Source organism: Sesamum indicum, linkage group LG3, assembly GCF_000512975.1.
Source record: "Sesamum indicum cultivar Zhongzhi No. 13 linkage group LG3, S_indicum_v1.0, whole genome shotgun sequence".
NCBI lineage: Eukaryota > Viridiplantae > Streptophyta > Magnoliopsida > Lamiales > Pedaliaceae > Sesamum > Sesamum indicum.
The window spans coordinates 14,010,879-14,030,303 of record NC_026147.1 but is presented as its reverse complement, the minus strand read 5'-3'; the positions used below and the strand labels follow the sequence as shown (position 1 = coordinate 14,030,303).

General features: G+C 33.8%; 3 protein-coding genes across 5 annotated transcripts; 1 reads left to right on the top strand and 2 right to left on the bottom strand.

Moving 5' to 3' along the window:
* LOC105158522 (putative UPF0481 protein At3g02645) lies at positions 2,349-4,175 on the bottom strand. Its single transcript, XM_011075304.2, has one exon. It carries the CDS (start codon positions 4,131-4,133, stop codon positions 2,415-2,417), a length of 1,719 nt encoding a protein of 572 aa, XP_011073606.1. The 5' UTR covers positions 4,134-4,175; the 3' UTR covers positions 2,349-2,414.
* On the bottom strand, positions 5,532-10,952 carry LOC105158343 (pentatricopeptide repeat-containing protein At1g80550, mitochondrial). 3 transcript variants are annotated; one of them, XM_011075070.2, is made up of 3 exons: positions 9,075-10,952; positions 7,765-8,002; positions 5,532-6,756 (listed from the first exon to the last, which is right to left on the bottom strand). In XM_011075070.2, exon 1 carries the CDS (start codon positions 10,865-10,867, stop codon positions 9,431-9,433), a length of 1,437 nt encoding a protein of 478 aa, XP_011073372.1. In that variant the 5' UTR covers positions 10,868-10,952; the 3' UTR covers positions 5,532-6,756; positions 7,765-8,002; positions 9,075-9,430. The 3 variants fall into 3 exon arrangements, with proteins under 3 accessions (XP_011073372.1, XP_011073371.1, XP_011073374.1); XM_011075069.2 differs by having other exon boundaries at positions 7,765-7,995; XM_011075072.2 differs by lacking the exon at positions 7,765-8,002.
* LOC105158342 (3-isopropylmalate dehydrogenase 2, chloroplastic) lies at positions 12,563-17,686 on the top strand. The gene is made up of 11 exons (XM_011075068.2): positions 12,563-12,854; positions 12,960-13,089; positions 13,203-13,314; positions 14,361-14,436; positions 14,560-14,648; positions 14,957-15,043; positions 15,602-15,718; positions 15,802-15,909; positions 16,014-16,067; positions 16,180-16,332; positions 17,263-17,686. The coding sequence occupies exons 1-11, from the start codon at positions 12,647-12,649 to the stop codon at positions 17,335-17,337; spliced, it is 1,209 nt and encodes a 402-aa protein (XP_011073370.1). The 5' UTR covers positions 12,563-12,646; the 3' UTR covers positions 17,338-17,686.

Genomic DNA, 19,425 nt, shown 5'->3' with positions numbered 1-19,425 from the left:
GCTTTGGTGTGGACCTCTTGTAATTTGAAAAATTATATTTAGTATATCTTGTGTTTGTTTTAGTCTAATAAAATAGGTTCCTCTACTAATCAAACTTTATCGAATTTATTGATATTAATAATTTTTTTAATAAAATTTAATATTTTTTTTTAATTGACTTATTATAAACCAAATAAATATTTTATGATTAAAACTACCCTCGATATTTTGTCCCTCACCAAACGTAGAACTTTTTTCTTATACACTCTTTTTTACTACCAAAGAAAATATACCTTAATTTGCGATCCAAATGAAACAATCTCACCTATCCTTAACCAAACAGAGCCTTACTTTAGAATGGACAAGTACTTATTCACTATGACCCATTTTTAAGTCTTATCGTTTAATCAATTGAGAGAATTGGATTCCAATGGTGGCCATGTCCACACACACAAACACACACACACATATATATACTTTCTAATCCAATAAAATAAGAACAAAATTTATTTTGGTATCACAATTATGGTAGGTGTTGTTTTTAATCCCATAAAACTCATAATCACATATTTTTAGTCTCAAAAAGTCACGTGCATTGTGGTTTTGGGATTAAAAAGACGTTGTTTGGGACTAAAAGTGCATTCTAATTTTGAAACTAAAAACACGCAAAATCACATTTTTTGAGACTAAAAAGACGTGATTTAGAATTTCATAGGACTAAAAACGTCACCTACCATAATTATGATACTCAAAAAAATTCACCCTTATTTTAATAGGACTCAAAAGTATTTTGCCCATATGCTTCGTCTCTTGCAGTTAATAGATGAGAGAAAGAGATAGGTAGCATGTGTTTCACATATGTGCATGTCTTAAAGGAATATAATAATTAGGAATGGACAGTAAAGTATTTGGCTTTGCTATGCTTTTGTGCAGGCTACCCCTTGCAATCTTGATACTATCATTTAAAAAATAATCTAAAATGATACTAAAATAATAAAATATTTATATTTATTTTGCTACTTGCCTTATACATCTAACGCAAGACGGCCTACACATGCGTGGGGTTTTAAAAAAAAATTATAATTTTGGTACTATAATTTAAGATTTATTACAATATTAATACCACAATTTAAGATCTCTTATAATATTGGTATCATAATTTGCAACATAGTTTGCAAAAACATCCTTTATAAAAAAATATATAAGCAAAACGACAACCCCCTCATGGCCATGGGTGCACAACATGCGTTGATAGTTATTTGGTTGTTTTTTTAAATATTTAATTTAATTTAATTTCTTTATTTATTCATCTAACTTCTCACTCCTACATTATCTTTTGATTATTTTATTTAATTTTCATGCATCTTTCTTGTCACTATTTTCTTATAAATTTAATATTTTTAATATTTTGTATATATGTTATTAAATAACAAATATTTTATTTTAAATAAATAGTATAAAATTTGCACACACATAAGATGTACACAAATTACTAGTATATATTATTGACCAACACCGTACCATTCTGGTGTCTTGATCTGCCTTTTTTTTTTTTAAAAACCACTACTTTTCACATTTCTTCCACTATCTACAATTGTGAAAACTATATTTTTAATTAGTTATTTATTTTTAATTAATATTTCTCTTTCTCCTACTTCGATATTTTCTTGCAAAAGGGTTTAATTTTATTTCAATTCCTTTCGCTTCATCAAAAAATCAATCAAATAACTACGTACAACAAAAAAAAAAAAATTAATAAATAATATTTAATTATTTATTTTTTTAATAATTTATGCACATGCATCAAATAAGTCACATACATTTAATCCGAATAAAATCGGAAACTATGTCCATGAAGCCATCCTGATGAGAGAAATTATTAAAGAATCGATTTTTGAATCTTTCATTACACTTTGCTGTCTCAATATTAATACAGTATGAATATATGAATATTGAGATATGTTGTTTCTTTGAATAAAAGAATTATTAAATTAAATTATAATTTCAAAATAAAACTACAGACATTACACAATGTAGATGTAATATCAGCGTCAGAGTCCGTGGCAGAAATATGGGTTCGAAACAAATGCTAATTAAATATGGTATGTTGTTCAACTTCACTGTCAATAACGGCAAATTTGACATTTTTCTGTAGATATTATTAGTTAATTTATGATGGTGTCACACAAGTTTAATTTATGGGACAAACTCAAACACGCGGATATATAAATAATCACATCAACCATTACTTTACATTATTTCTCTCTTTTGATTTTTTTTAAATATGTAATTCATTATATCATTAAATATATTTAAATTTAAAAATTGATTTAATATATTAATAATTCAAACCAACTCATACATTCAAACACTGGAAGTAGACATATACGCTCACAACCTCAACAATACCATTCGGGGGGGTCGGCCGGGAGACTCTACCGGCGATTCAAGACGGGTTCAAGGCCTTTGATGGGGAAAATGCGACTACATGTGTAAACCTGGCAAAATGCCTGTAAAATCGTGAGCAGCAAGAGCATAATAGCAGCAAGAAACGTGAGAATCCTCCAAGATCCGTACACATATTGCTTCATGAATTTCACATATTTAACCTTCCATCTCCCGTCATAAAACTTGTTGACATCTCCAATCAGTTGATCCAAGGAGGGCACCTTCGTCAATCTAATGGACTGACTCATGCCATTCCACAACTCAGCCACCTCCCCTTCACTCTTCAAATGGTTGATTATGATCCCTCTTCCACAAAGAAACTTTGCGTCCAAATCCGTGTCGACAATTCCGTTCATCAACTCTACGTATCGGGTAAGAAACAACGGGCCGGAAGCGCTGCAGGCCTCGTATGCCACCAAGTTTCTCAAGACCACCTCTGAATACACATCCAAGTTTATGACAGGGATGTAAAATGTAAGTGTTTTGGCGTCGAATTTGATGCTTGTGATCCCTTCATGAATGGGCACAAATTGCACTCCAACTTCAGAGAGCTGAGTGACTGACGGGATTTTGATCTCATCCAGCAACGGGAGCCTGTTCTTCTTGCTAATACTCGAGCTTGATTCTTGATCGTCTGTCTTCTCCTTGTTTTCCTTCTGGTAGGCGTTGAAAATGTGTTCAACAGGTTCTTTCAGCAATTTGATCACTGGGATTTTCGAAAGAATCGTCCAAGGCAATTTCACAAACACTCTGATAGGTTTAGAGCAAACCAAGGTCTTGATCCATCCCACAGGCCCTGCTTTTAGTTTGGAAAGGATTCCCCATACCTCGGCAAGAAACAGCCTCAGGTGACTAGGCTCCGCTAACGAGTTCTTGTTCTCGAGACCTTCCGTTTCTCCATCTTCTTCGTCATGAATTTCAATTGTTTCAGACGCAACATCTGGTTCCGCCGGCACGATGAAACGGTACAAGAAGTCTAGCAAATGAGCGCACTCTTTCACTTCAATCTTCCTACAGCCGGCCTTGGCCATCTCGAATGGGGACACCTCTCCACTGAGCTCCATCAGCATGTCAAGCAGGACTTCATCCGCCAAATCCAGGGACGAAAACTGACATTCCAACACCATTCTCAACACAAACAACGGGACCTGATTCTCGAGCATCACAATATCTTTAAGAATCGCATCGTGGGCGACCTTGTTGCCCGATAAATCCACCAAATGTGCTAATCTTGACGGGAGTTTAGTCAGCATCCTACCTTTCTTGACACCACAAACCTCAAAAAACTCGAGCAAGAACGAGACATCGACGGCCAACAGCCAGGCCAGAGCTTCCCCGCCAAGACTTACGGGCCTGTGATAGCAGGCCCGAATCCTGAACTCGAATTTGATGAGATGATCAACGATACCTTGGAGCTTGAGGTTGTTGAGCTCTCTCTGATTTCTTTTAGCAGCAGCAACTTTGTACCTCTCCATGTCGTAGAGCTCGGCCCGCAAATGGTGATACGGGCCAATGGCAACTTGCTGTGGGATGTAATAATCAGGACAACTGATGAATAGGGTTTTGGGAACAGCGAAGATTGTCACTGGGGTTTCAGTCTCTTCGTCCAGCTCTTCATCTAGGGTTTGACGAATCTGTTTAACCCATTGTCGTTCGTCGAAGTTTGAGGTTAAGCTTGTGAGCATGTTGTGTTGGAAGAAAGACATGTTTGGTTTCTTGAATGTCTGAAAATTGCAGAAAATATACAGTTATGGTGATTGGTGTGTGCATCAAATTGAATGGAAATATATATAAGAAAGTAAATTACTGAAAAATTCTAATCTAAATAGGTTTGGTTGGATATGAATCAATTATATGACAAATATAATATTCTTACAGTGTAATTCAAAAAAAATGATCAATCAATAAAAAATATATTATACTTATTTTGTAATTAATTTAGTTGAATCGAATAAGATTTGAATAAAAAAATATATTCAATTGCATAGACTTAGATTGAATGGACGAGTTGTTCACTGTGATTCACTTAAATCTTATCATTCAATTGATTCATGTTTGAATCTCCACTATGGCACATTTCATTGTTGCTTGTTGGACCTTGACAAGCTTGTCCATTAGTTCAATTTGTGATATTCGTGCAATAATAATATATATAAAGAAAAAAAATTCTAATCTAGTTCAAATTTATTCATATTTAAATTAATTACACGACAAAAATAATATATTTATTATTTTTTTCAATTTATAATTTAAAAAAAATGATCGATTATATAATAATATAGTACACTTATTATAAATTTAATTTAATCCTATAAACATTAATTTGAATTTTTTTAAAAAATCCATATAGGCCAAAATAGAACTGAAATAAAGAACACGTGTTTCACATATGTGATATTGAGGAATATAACAAGTGATGTGTAATAAAGTATGTTGGCTTTTGCTTTCGTTGGTCCGTCATACTTTATTTAGGTTCACATTAATTAATACGAGATTTTTTTGTGGTGTTGGATATTGTTAGATTTTATTTTGTATTATGTAGTTAGAGATACATGATATGTATTTATATTAGTATATGATGTGTACAATATGATGAAATAGTATATATTTTATGGGTTTAAGTGCATTTTTTGTTCTTCAATTATTATTCCTTGGTATTTTTTATTCTTTATATTGTTAGGGTTGTAAAATAATCCTGCATATTTTTAATATTCGTAAATTTATGACATTTTTGGCTAAAAAAATCTAAAATTGATTGTCGGTTTTCCACTGACACGTGCAAGGCACATGAGACTTTCCGGCCAATTTACATATTTCAAAAAATTAACTCTAAACTAGTAAAAATTGAAAATATGTAGAACTACTTTGCAATCCCAAAAATTATAAAAAGACTAAAATACCAAACATGTATTAGAGGACAAAAAATACAATTCAACCTATTTTATGTAGATGTATTTATGATACCACAATGATTCTGTGATCACACTTACTTTCTAATTTAATTCTTATTATATCTATATGTTATTGACTGTGATTATTAATTGTAATTTAAGAGTAATCCATGCATGTGATATAATAAATGAATTATGAACATTCTTCTGGGAAACACCATGATTAATACAATATGTAGGACATAGTACTTATAGGCATTGACCACTACTTCCACATTGTTTCTTTTGCTGATGTGAAACCATGAAATGTAGTTTGGACATGTTTGTTTCTCACAGCAAAATACTGTCCCTACACAAACTCGGAGTTGTTTGACAAATCTTCTGCTTTTTCATGAGTAAAATTCATATACTACTAAATAAAAGAAAGAAACCATAAATTAAAGAGTTAGACAAAATATACTTAATACGGTTCACATCAATTGGACCACAAAAATTTTAAACGAATGCCCGTAGATCAACTTGAGCGGGTGCTTGTCCCATCTGTGCATCAACGATCTTCGCAGGGCAGCACATTCATAGTCCTAATCGAAGGCAAAATTCAGATATAGGCGTACCTGCTGAGATAAGGATTGTTGTATCAACAAGCATCACATAGTATGACATTTTCTTTATCCTTTAATCGAGCGAGCAGTTTGTGTCACTGGCAAGCTACATGTTCTATAGTGTGGGGTCGGATGCACATTTGATGTCTATCACAAATTCACATTCTTCACGTTCATAAAAACAACTCATTACTGTTGTGTATACAATTGGCAGAGTCCAGGAGCAGACACCTTTTGCACTGAGCAATAGAGCGTGGTGACCTTAGATGTGAAGGTGCTCCAACTCTGATGGTAATTGATAGCAATTGAGGGAGAGATGGTGTGTGCAGAAACAAGTAGCTCTTTGGTAACTAGAACGTTGAGGTTGAATACATACGCCAAATCCCAAACGATAATGAACGTCTAGCGACTTGGATATCATATCAGCCTCTGTTCTCTAATAAGTAATTGAAAAAGTCACACGGTGCAAATGTTGAACTCGAATCCTTCCTCAAATAGCCATGATAGGCAAATCCCTTAAAATCTTTTCCATAATTATGGCAGACACGGATGTTAAATTTGCCATCCTCATGCTCATATACAGTCGGAGTGAGTAGGTGACCAGGGAAGCGAGGATCCTCAACCAATCTAGGCAATTCGACACATGGTCTGTGGAGGATAATTTTACTACCACAGTCTATGCTGCAGTTATATGACGGCTCCAAAAACTGGTTTACGACACAAATAGAAGCTTACTTCTCTCCACCATGATTTATCTGGGATTTTGGAGTGAAAATCAGTGAATGTTCGTGGCAGGTACGCAGCCAATAGTGGTCTGTCTCATTGCCTGCACTCACCTGTGATAGAGATAGATGGTAATTCTAAAACCAGCATACCGTAAAAAGAATAAAGTTGAAAATAATACTTAACATCAATTGACTTATAGGATTGTGGATATGAATGAACAAAACTGAAAAGGTTGGAGACATAGAAGCATAAATTGACCCATCACACTTTATATTGTAGCATGTTACATTTTTCAAAAGCATTATGCATGTGGTTCAGTAGCTGTTACTTTTAAAAAGACACTATAATGTAACTGATCAATGTGGCATTAGCTAAAGCATTATGGGTAAAGCTTTTTGGGCCATCAACCACTGTGTTTGATTGAAGCAAAATCATGTAACTGCCAATTGTAAATATCTACAAGTCTGAATCAGTCAAGGAAGTACCCTTTGAGGAGTATTTATAGGACTGGTGTGTTACTTGGAGTATGCCATTTTGTGTATTTATACTTTGTCAAATTTCATACTTATGAATTCATAAAGGCACTTGATTTGTTTTTCTAGGCATAGTTAATTCACAACTCTATTCTTGAATAAGGGGTTTGATTATAGTCCTGCATGATGCCTGGGGTGGAATGTGGAGAGATAAGATGAAAATTTGGAATCTGTGGTAGACAGAGGTTGTGGTGGACCAGTACTAGTTAGCTTTGGTACAAGGATACCTCAATACGATTTTAAAAGAAAAAGTTAACCTTAATACATACACATTTGCTGCTTATGCCACATTACTAATATAAAAATATAATGCAGTGGACATATAAATTTAGAAATGTCAAAAGTTTGAACAGAAAAATGTGTTTTATTTTGATCAATCATGGATTTCTCCCATTCGTTCATTCGTATGGGCTAACTATAGCGGACAAAAGAGTGAATAACTAATTTAGTATATATGTATACTCAAAATTCTCATAGTTAGAGCAGCAATATGAATTTTGCATCTTTTTCTCTTTTTTTTCATGTTTAAACTGTAACAAAGGGAAGATCATATAAAGGAAAAGGAACGGGAGACTCAATTCTTACTGAAGCTGGCATGCGTCGAGTTCTCTTCAAGAATAAGCCATTCAACTTTAACTAGTATGGATCAGCATAATGCCACAAATCTCAACTCTCGAGATTTGACTTAGAACCAGAGGATAGAGGCACACAGCAAATGGCCTTTCCAGTTAATGAATATAGTTGCTACTTTGGAGGTGGGCAACACTTGGCTGTGGATATAATGAGGAGAAGATCCAGGGGAAGCTTCTGATTTTTCTGTATACTTGCAACAGATGTTTACACATGAAGGAAGGGTGGGATTAGGAGCACAAAAAGAAAAATGCCAAGAAGCAAAGAGAGATTTTTTCAGCTAGGAACATCAGCATTTTACCATTGTTGTTTACACTAGTTATGAGATTTTACTGGATTTCACCACTAGCAGCTCCTTTCTCATCTAAACAGGATTCTGTGTGACTGCTGTTATGTTCTGACTAAAAATGAGCTGCAGACACCAGCTTCCTAACACTACTTTGTTCTAAGATTCTAGTATATTCTGATGGGATAAAGTCATAAAGGTAGTTTAATCATAGAAAAGAAATAAAAAAAGTCCTTATTTATAGTTCAAATTCATCAAGTAAATAAATAAGTCCTATTTTTCACTTCAACACCATGAAGTCATGATCTATGAAGTTTAATGAACAGGTCCAGAAACTATATTGCCCTAAAATTTTGATATAAGCATTTTGATCCACAGTATTTCATCTCGCTCGATAAACCATATCAACTCAACTTATCTCATAAAATGTAATTTTTCAACTAGTTCAATTTTTAATAACAGCTAAATTGCTTTTTGGTCCCACAAAGAAGGCGGGATTTGCTTTTTTGGTCCCATGATTTACGGATTATTTTCTTGTCCACAGTATTTCATCTCACTTAATAAACCATATGAAAGACTTGTGGTTAAAACTGACGTAAATCATGGGACCAAAAAAGCATAGGACAAAGGGTTTAGTTGGGAGTTAACAGAATTTTGCCACTTGCCGTTAAAAACTGACGGAAACAGACTTTCGGGACAAACGTTGCAAACTTCATAACAGTTTTGAGACAAAAAAATAAAAAAAACATGAATCATGGGACCAAAAAAAGCAAACCCCTCTTGTTTGTGGGACCAAAGAGCAATTTAGCCTTTTACCACCAAGTGTGCAACTTACATGTACCATTTTAAATGAGGTTCAAGCAAGAAAGTTATCAATTTAACAAAGTACTAATGCAAAAGGTGAAAACATAATATTACATTAGAATATTGAACTGAAAAATATAAGACGTATACAGAACATTGTGAGGCTATTGCAAACCTGTGTTTGACTTCAGAAGGCTCTTGTCAGCGGTAAGCTAAATTTTACATGTCAGTAACTCTCAGAAGCATGCAGCATTTCCAAAACATGAACTTGCGCTTCAGACAAGAAATAGTTGGTAGATATGACCACAAGCCCCAATCTCCTATTAAGTCCTAGAGTTGGCTTTCAGTAAATGATCTCCCATGAAAATCAATACAAGCATATCTCTGCCCATGCTAGCCACCAATACCACACTGCAAGCCTCATAGTTTACTTCTTTTCCTATTATGGCCATAAGTTCACTTTGCTATTTCAACTTGGGCATGAGATCGAGACTCTCACAATTGTTAGTCATATGAACTGACGTAAGAAAGTCACCTATTGCTGGAAACTTCACTATCCATTATGGTCTGCAATTCAGCTTTTGGTTTAGCTGAAAGCCCTTTCATCAACATCTCTTCATCATACTTACGTGCCATATCAACCAAACCTTTCTGCAGCAGAGCATCAATTAAAGCATTATATGCAAACTCATCTGGGCTCAGTCCATGCTCCGCCATCTTCTTCCAGACAAGAAACACTGGCCGGAGGAAACCCCATCTTCCAAACTTCCTCATGAGCATAACATATGTGTCCATCCTCGGTCGGACACCACTTCCAATCATCCTATCAAACAACTTAAGAATCTCACAGGGCTTTTCAAGGCACACGAAGAAGCAATGATATGTAACTATATCGGGCTGACAACCCTTCTTAGTCATCAGATTGAGAACTTTATGTGCCTCTCTATACCTCCCATTCTCACACAACAGCTTTAGAATTGTGTTAAAAGTTACAACATTTGGTTGGCACCCCAATTCAATCATCTCTTTGTAAAGCCTCACAGCCATATCAACCCCCTCAGAAATCCCAATAGCACGAATTACAGTATTGTATGCCACCACGTCCAACTGAATACCCTTCTTCCTCATTTCCTTGTACAACTTTACCGCCTTCCATGGTTTCCCACACTTGACCTGAATGTCCATATATATCGAGTATGAATACAAGTCTTTTTTCACACCCCTCTTATCCATCTCCTCCCAAAACTCCCTACACTTCCTCCACCACTTCATTTTAAACCAACCACGTAGAATCATATTATAATTTTTTGTACTTACCATATTAAACCCAAACAGCTTGCCATCATACTCATTATCCCTATTTTTCTTAAAGCACAATTCTTCAGCTTCTATCACATGCTTGTACTCGCACAAAGCATCAATCAAATTCGAGAAGGAAGTTTCATCCCTCAAATTATACTCATCCAATCTACAGAACGCATCAATTGCTTCCTCAACGAGGTGAGCAGAGACATAACGCTTAAATAACACCCGAAACGTTGTATGATCAGGTACAGAAGATGGACTCTTTCTCATTCTTTCTATCAGATTCCAGGCAGTATCAAACTCGAAAAACTTACCAAGAATGTCAACAATCCGGTTAAATGTCTGAGTGGTGTGTTGAAACCCGCAATGGATTTCAACCCAGTTGAAGAACTCTAATGCAATCTTCCAGTCATTCGCATAACAATTGAGGGTTTCAAGAACTGTATCGAGTTCAAAGTCCGAAAAACTGAAGCGGGTCACAGTCGGACTCGTGAAAAGATCGGACTTGGGCCGGTTTTGAACTGATTCCGACGTGGGCTTGGGAGCAAACAGACGGTTTCTGCGAGGAGAGGTGTGGTAAAAGAGGAGTGTGTGAAGGTGTGAGAGAACAACAGAGTGGTATAAGCGGAAATGGCGGGTTATTGAGGTGATTGAAGAATGCATAACTCGGGAGTAGTTTGAAGCTACTGAAGAATCAATGGGAAGGATGGAAATGTCCGAAACTGTTAATTAACACTCCAAACTTCAATCTCTGCAACACAAACAGCTCGAGCGAGTTTAGATCAGTTTATTTGCACTTTTTACTCTTAAATTTGAAAAATTACACTTTGCTCCCTTCAAAATTTCAAATACTAAACTCTGCTTTGGAGAACCAGTTAGGCCTAATCCTATGCTCGATCCATTGCATTAAAAAAATTCAAAAATAAAAAAACTTCGATTTGTGGTTCAAAACTACCATAGCGTTTTGATTCATTTTTCGAGTGTTTTATTATATTTTATGAAAATAGAGAAAGAAAAATAAAAATAAATAAGTATGTGTTGGAAATATGCGTATATTTGAATTTACTTATAGAGATAATTTAAAATAAGTAAAATTATTGTTTATTATCAAATCATACTTTTTTTATATTATATTTATATATGTGCGTGTATATATATAATATAGAAAATCCAAAATAAAAAATTCACACAAATAAGATATAAAAAAAAAAATAAACATTAGATGTGTTTTGACTCATATTGAATATGGACAAAAAAAAAAAAAAAAAAAAAAATTAAAAAAAAAAAAAAAAAAAAAAAAAAATGAATCCAAACACAGCCACAATTTTAAGAAAAGTGTTTGGAACGGTGAGGGCATCAAGTTTTCAACAAGAAGACCGAAGTTGGAATTCTCTGGAGTATTTATATGTTTCACAAATTAGTTGCAGTTCAATTGATAAATGTATCAAGGTTTGGATGCACTATACCAACATTAATGAATTGGATCTCATTATCATTTCGAAATTAACATATTTTGAATTCAGTATTAATGCATCCAATCCCATTACAATTTTGAAATTAAGCTTTTTTTTTAATAAAAGTAGTACTATAACAAAGCATATATAAAATAGTTGATTCATAATTATAATTTTAATCGATCAATCCCTTAACACATAATATATCATATAGCAAAAAAAAAAAAAAAAAAACCAAAGAAACACAAGAAAGTAGCACTATAATAGCGACTAAATACTATTACTAGTTCGACTTATGGAGTTTGATGTAAGAAGCAACCTGGAAGCAACACGTAGCCTTAAGTCAAGTAGAAATAGTACCATCCAAGCAAAAGCTCCAACACCCAATAGAATTGTGATGGAAGAAAAATTGAACCTCAAAACGCTATATGATAAATATATGTTACATGCAAAAAAGACAAAATAAAAAGAATTACAATTTATTTCTAACAAAAGTGCTTTATAACGTCCAAACTTGGAATTCAATCCATCACATGAATTTTCTTTTATTTATGTCGATGGATTTAAATTTTAAAAAATATATATATAACTTCATATTAAAAGTAATTAAAATTCATTAATATTTAATAAAATATCATTTAGAAATAAAGTTTTTAAATTATTGAAGATCTAAAATTTATAATTTTAAATTTGTCCATCCAAATGAAACTTAAATGGTTTCTCTAGTTTCTTATTTTCTCAACTTTTACACTCTATTTCTTATCTAGTTTTGTTCTCAATATATTTTCATATTTTTTTAATTTATTTTATTTTAATCAATTAAAAAAATATAAAAAACCAAAATTATTATACGCACTAACAATAATTAAATTGGAAAAATGTGTCTTAGCGTACAAATGGCGGCACAAACTCAACCTTAGCCCACTTGGAAGTTAAGCCTAAACGGCGTAGTTGTTGGACCTCCACTCTCACTCACTGCTATCTGACAATGGCGGCTTCTCTGCAACTCAGCTTCAAACCTTCACTGCAGCCACCAAAATCCGTCTCCAATTCCGCCCCCAAATTCTCCAGGGTCCGCTGCTCCGCCATAGCTGCGTCGAGAAGCTATACCGTCACTCTCCTCCCCGGTGATGGCATTGGCCCCGAAGTCATCTCCGTTGCTAAGAACGCCCTCCAGCTCGTCGCCTCCCAGGAAGGTAAGGATTAAATATACACCAAAGTTAATTGAAAATAAGTTTGATTCTTATTTGCTTATTTAGTATGTACGAGATTGATTTTAAAAAGGTGGAATTTTACGGCAGGGGTTGATTTTAAGTTCAAGGAAATGCCAATGGGTGGCGCCGCCTTAGATTTGACCGGGGTGCCCTTGCCAGAAGAGACTCTTTCGGCTGCAAAGGATTCTGATGCCGTTCTTCTTGGAGCTATTGGAGGGTAAATGTTATTTGTGAAATAAAGATGAAAAATTTAAACACTAGGTTTTTTATATTGATCTTTTTCTTATTTATACACTTCTTCATAGTTTGACTTATAAATTTGATATAAAGGTATAAGTGGGATAATAACGAGAAACATTTGAAGCCTGAGACGGGTCTCCTTCAGATTCGAGCTGGTCTTAAGGTGTTTGCGAACTTGAGGCCGGCTACTGTTCTACCCCAGGTAAAAGGTTTGAGCTGAGGCTGTTGGGTTTTGTTGTGCACAATTGATTTGAAATGTTCTGTTAATGTCAATGATGAATGCATTGTCTATGTTATGTGGGATAAATTAGATGGATGTCAACGATAGTCAGGTTTTTCAGCATTGTTCTCTATTTTCCAATCTTTGGATTAGTCTCGTATTGAAATATAATTGGCCTTACTTTCTTTGAGGCAAGACTAAAGTTTTCTGTTACAATACTTTGGGAAAACAGTATAAAAAGGAAATTAAGCCTTGTTAACTGGAGAAATCAAACCGTGGCACTCAATTTGGTATAGGTGGAACATATTCTATGCATTGGTTTTCCTTTGCCCTTGCGATGATTGATTTAGATAGTATCATTAAATATACTCTAGCTGGTAATCATTTGTGTACAAGCAGCGGAGGTAACAAAAGTGCTAAAGTTTTTGGCATTATCTGTTATCTAAGTGTGTCTATTGGGTTGTTTTTTAGGCACTCATTCACTTTGCTTGTGTTGTCCCTCAACTGTTGGTTTTATGTTACGGTGCATCATTTAAAGCTTATCCTTTTATCTAAATCTTGAAGACTTGCCCTCCAGAAAAACTTGGCAGCATACAATTGGTGTCTGAACATGAAAAACTAGCTAATCATGTTTGACTAGATTTGTTATTAAATGAGCCAACTGGTTATTGAAATTACAAGTGACCTATACATGGTTCTGCAGCAACTTAAACCAAGCATTATTCATAAGTGTGAAGTCTTATTAACTTTTTATGTGGTGTCTAAATTTATACTGATCAGCTCAGCTGAGCTCATATTGCTGCATAAAATTTTATTCAACAGAAGACTAAATTCAAAATGGATCTCCAGGAATCTTGTCTCCTCTTTTATGTAGCAGCTAAATTTCAATTAATGGAAATGCTGTACCTCATTATTAGTCTACACTTAATGGAAGAACAGAAGAAGTCAATAGAAAATATATCCTCCTTAATTTGAGTACTGTTACTACTGTACATTTATTTTACTAGTCTCTGCTGCACTTGTATCAGTTAGTGGATGCTTCAACTTTGAAGAAGGAAGTCGCTGACGGAGTGGACTTGATGGTGGTAAGGGAATTGACTGGAGGTTAGTGTGAACTGATCTAGAAAATGTCAATTCAATTTTCACTCTCACTTAATTTTGAAATATTTCCTTTGGTCACATTATGATGACATGTGATTTTTCTTCATGGAAACTTCATTTCATTAGGCATTTATTTTGGCAAGCCAAGGGGTTTTGGCACAAATGAAAATGGTGAAGAAATTGGATTCAACACTGAGGTGTATGCAACTTATGAGGTAGTAAATCCTCTGACTCAACTTTTTTCAACTACTTCATTTGAAACCTCTGAATTGGTAGCCTTTCTCTTTTTCTTCTTTTCCTGCAAGTATCTTTCTGTTAGCTTTCCTGGTAATACTTAATTTGCGAGACTATTTCTTTGCTCCCAGTTATCTTTGAAAATCCTGCAATTAACACATGCTAATTCATGGTTAACTCAGAATACATGACTACAATAACTAATAACTACGAATATCTTATGAACTTCATTTTGACATTATAATGTCTTTTCTTCTATTTTTAGTTGATATGAAATATTCCTTGTCAGATTGATCGCATTGCTCGGGTCGCATTTGAAACTGCTAGAAAACGTCGTGGGAAACTTTGTTCTGTTGACAAAGCTAATGTTTTGGAGGTAATTTATAGATAATCCTCTTCCCAAATCTCTTTTCAAGTTTTCCCTTTGGCTGAGACTTATATCTATTGGGCTGTGTGTGTATTATGTGTTTCATTTTAAATGATAAAGAAAAGCATCTCGCTCTTGAATTTATCCACTAGTGTTACAAGTTGAGTGACATTTTATGGAGCATCATTCATTCACATTAGTTGGGCGGAACGCAACTTTTGAGCTCTTCAATCTCTTTTTCAGTTACACTTATGGGGAAGCTTAAAGTTTTTGTACATTTACACGCTTCTCTGATATTGCTCATGCTGCTTGTAAGTGGTGCAAGTTTTCATGAAAAGAGCATTCAAGTAATCTTTGTGCTTAATTCAATCTGGATTTTAGTTTCAAATATCCTGTATATTTGTCTTCCATATATTTAATTCATAGTTTCAAAGAATCATTCTGCTGCAAGTAGTCATAAGTTTGACATAATTTCAGGTTACATCTTTTCTTGAATTTGTTTATCAGTGGCAATTAGGTTGATGTTACTACATTCTATGTGATTCCTTTTTATGTAATAATGGGCAGGCTTCCATGCTATGGAGGAAGAGAGTTACGGAGTTAGCCTCAGAATACCCTGATGTTGAACTCTCTCACATGTATGTTGACAACGCGGCCATGCAGCTTATTAGGAACCCAAAACAGGTTTAAGGGTCAATAGTTTCTCTGTCTTAGGCTTCTCAAAAGACTTTATGAACGTTAAAGACATGCTTTGGTTGTCATTGCAGTTTGACACTATTGTTACAAATAATATATTTGGTGATATTCTGTCTGATGAAGCATCAATGATCACTGGAAGTATAGGGATGCTTGCATCTGCAAGTCTGGGTGAATCGGTATGACCAGATGGCTCTTCTTTGGTTAAATTAATATCCATGTTGATGGTGAATTGCTTTTCAGCTCTATATATATTTTTAATGTTAGAAAACTGGTCTTACAGGGACCTGGATTGTTTGAGCCAATACATGGTTCTGCTCCTGATATTGCTGGGCAGGTTGGTTCAGTGCTGCTATGTTTTGATACTAAAGACTAAAGAGCTCATCCTGAGAAAAACGTGAAAGCTTTCTACTTTTATGAACCTTTTGTGGTGGCAATAAAATTTTCAGGACAAAGCAAATCCCTTGGCAACAGTTCTCAGTGCTGCCATGCTTTTGAAATATGGCCTGGGAGAGGAGAAGGCTGCCCAGAGGATTGAGGCTGCAGTTTTGGATACTCTAGATAGAGGATACCGTACGGGTGACATATACTCGGCTGGACTGGTAGGCTCCTCCTGTATAAGCCCTCTTTGATTGAGCTCAGTTTTCTTTATTATACTTTTCTATGACCTTTTTCCAGTGGTTCTGCTAGTTCTTGCTTTTATAGCAACCGAGGTATATGTCTATAAATGTATATACAGTAGAATATAACCATTTTGGTGTCTCTGTAATATGTTTGGTATTGTTTCCTAGAAAAGTTTTCACGTTTGATAGACGGGAAATGCAGAAGATGTTCATTTGAGTTGTTGTCCCATTGCATTTTCTGAAAAGACGTACCAATACTACTTTAATATTTTCAGAAACCACACCTAAATTTTGGAAAACATTAAATGTTTAAACATTTTGTTCTTATATCATCACATCAACCTTCCAAATCAACTGATCAAATCTCTTCTTCAGCTATCCATATAACCTAAATCAGTCTCACTTCCCAAAAATGAAAATGATAACAAACCAAATAGAATCTTTATCTCTAAAATCTTGAACCTTATTATTCATCTATTTGGGTTAGGAGAAAATTTCATTTTGTACAAAGGATGAAATGATAGCACCTTAGATTTACGATAAAGTATTTAGCCCTGTTCCTTGTATTGTGCTGCTTGATACTGATTTTTGTCACTAGACACCTTATCTATCTCCATTTTCTCCACTCAGTATCCTCATGGTTCTGATTTCCCTTCTGCATAACTTCGTTTGATTATCATATTTCTATATTTACTGCATTTATTTGCATCTGGAAGTATTTTTCTATCATGTTCTTCTATTTCTAAATCCTGTTAAAATTGATAATTTCCTCATTTCTAGTACTGTTCTATATTCTGTAATACTTATCACAGATTTAACAACATAGTAATGAATCTTGCATACATTAACTACTGCAAATGTTCACATGACACATACTACTATCGCGTTGCTGAGACTTTCATTCTCCAGAAATTAGTCGGCTGCAAGGAGATGGGAGAAGAAGTCTTGAAGTCAATCGAGTGTAAAGTCGCTGCTGCTTTGTGAAATTTATCATTTAGCCATAGTACCCTTTGATGAAGGTATCGAACTTGTTTCTTTTACATTTATCTCCGGCGTCAAGCCTTGGCGCAATTGAAATGTCTATCTCAACATCTTATCCGTTGGATCTCAAGAACTTGAGAAACGTTATTCGGCTCAATTAGAAATGACGATGAAACGAGGGTTTGATTTTTGTTAAGTTGTTATAGGATTTTAATTGCGTTTTGTAGCAGTGAATGTTGTAACCTAGTAGAGAACCCCCCATTTAGAGTGTTCCAATTTATGTATGTTACAACAATGACTAGGACCATTGTTGGAGTTGGAATAAAGTTGTTTTTCTGAACCTTTGGCACAATTGACTCAATTACCAAATACTATCTGTAATAAGCAATAATTACACTCTCCTTCCTCAAGATTTAGTCTAATTACATTTAGACCCCTTGTGGTTTGAGAAATTACATCTAATACGCTTTGCTGCCCTCTAAAAATAAGTCTTTTCGTTAGTTAAAATTTATTGAATTTACTGATATTAACAAAAAAATTGAATGAAAATTGATATTTATCCTCGATTGACTGATTACTGACTTATTGCAGACCAAACAAATTTTTTCGATCTAAACTACTCTTATAATGGTGAAAATATACCTCCTCACATTTATTAACGCGTGAGGACATATTAGGGCAATTTGATCATAAAATAAATTTATTTTACCCACAATAAATCAATAATAAGTTAATTAGGAGTTGAAACATACTTTTTTTCTATTTTTTTTGTTACTAACAGAGAGATTTATTTGTTAAACGAAAACAAATCTCAAAAGTGTTAGATGTAATTTTTTAAACTATATGGAATGTATTTGTAATTGCATCAAACTTCATAGGAGCAGAGAGTAATTATCCCTTATAATAATTGGCTTACTATCCCTGAGTTATGAAAAATCATACCTCCAATTATGGAGCAATAAATGCGAAACTTAATTTGAAAGATCATAAGAAGGTGAAAAAAATATTATTATAAATACATATATAGCAAAAAAATTAAATTTCTATGCATTTGGTAGTCATCCGATTATGTCTAATTTTGAAATAAGAAATATGGCATTTCCCTGTGTAGAAGGAAAAATGACAAAAGTTTTAGCTATTGACTCCAGTAAGACATGCTGCAGCCTCTTATTTTGATATTGGTGATTAAATTACACTCCATAGATATGTATGATTTAAAATTTTCTATTGTATTTGTTTAATTAAATAAATAGGAAAAAAATTAAAATGAATACCCTATCATATTTTATAAAATTAACTAACTTACATACATGAATAAAAAAGTATTGTTATAATTAATTAATTAAACATATAATTATTTGTGGAAGAAAAAAGTAAAATGAGTTAAGAACATATTAATCAATTCACATTTGTCTATAACAAAATAGTTTCTCTAAAACCTTGAGCCAAAATATAGGGTCCAGATATATAAATATACAACATTAATTAAATAAAGAGTAAATTATATTTTACAATTTGAATTTTTTATACTTTGCCATTTAAAGGGTTTTTTTTTTTTGTCAACTCATTATATCAATTTTATAAAATTTATATTCAAAAAATATTATATGCATTACACATGTGAGATTTAAGGCCAACCTATGGATAAAAGTAAAACATCACATGTGCATTATATGTGATTTTTTTTCAGAAAAAATTAATCAAAAAATGGTCATATAATAGCAAAGTACGAAGTTAAGTAGATAAAAAAATATTTAAATGATAAAGCGTATAAACGAATTCGAATGATAAATATAATTTATTCTTAAATAAATAATTATCACAAAATAATTTAATTGTAAAAAAATTGACATTATTTTGACCTGGAGTTAAATTTTAGTTTGTACTTTCAGCCCCTTTTCCAGTAATATTTCCAATAAAAGCACACAAAAATATCTGATTTCAAAAAGGACCCCACAAAAATATCTAAAATTTGTATCTTCTAACAAAAAAATTCCACAAGAAAAGGCCTCAGTTTCTCTCTCCTTTCCCAATCATTCATCCTCCTCCTCTCTCTCTCTCTCTCTCTCTCTCTCTCTCTCTCTCTCTCTC

Excerpts from the sequence above, each read along its gene's own strand:
- LOC105158342 (XM_011075068.2), top strand. The coding sequence starts at position 12,647 with ATGGCGGCTTCTCTGCAACTCAGCTTCAAACCTTCACTGCAGCCACCA. Across the intron at positions 13,090-13,202 it reads CTTCTTGGAGCTATTGGAGG|GTATAAGTGGGATAATAACG; the intron begins GTAAATGTTATT and ends TTTGATATAAAG. Across the intron at positions 14,437-14,559 it reads GGTAAGGGAATTGACTGGAG|GCATTTATTTTGGCAAGCCA; the intron begins GTTAGTGTGAAC and ends TCATTTCATTAG.
- LOC105158522 (XM_011075304.2), bottom strand. The coding sequence starts at position 4,133 with ATGTCTTTCTTCCAACACAACATGCTCACAAGCTTAACCTCAAACTTC.
- LOC105158343 (XM_011075070.2), bottom strand. The coding sequence starts at position 10,867 with ATGCATTCTTCAATCACCTCAATAACCCGCCATTTCCGCTTATACCAC.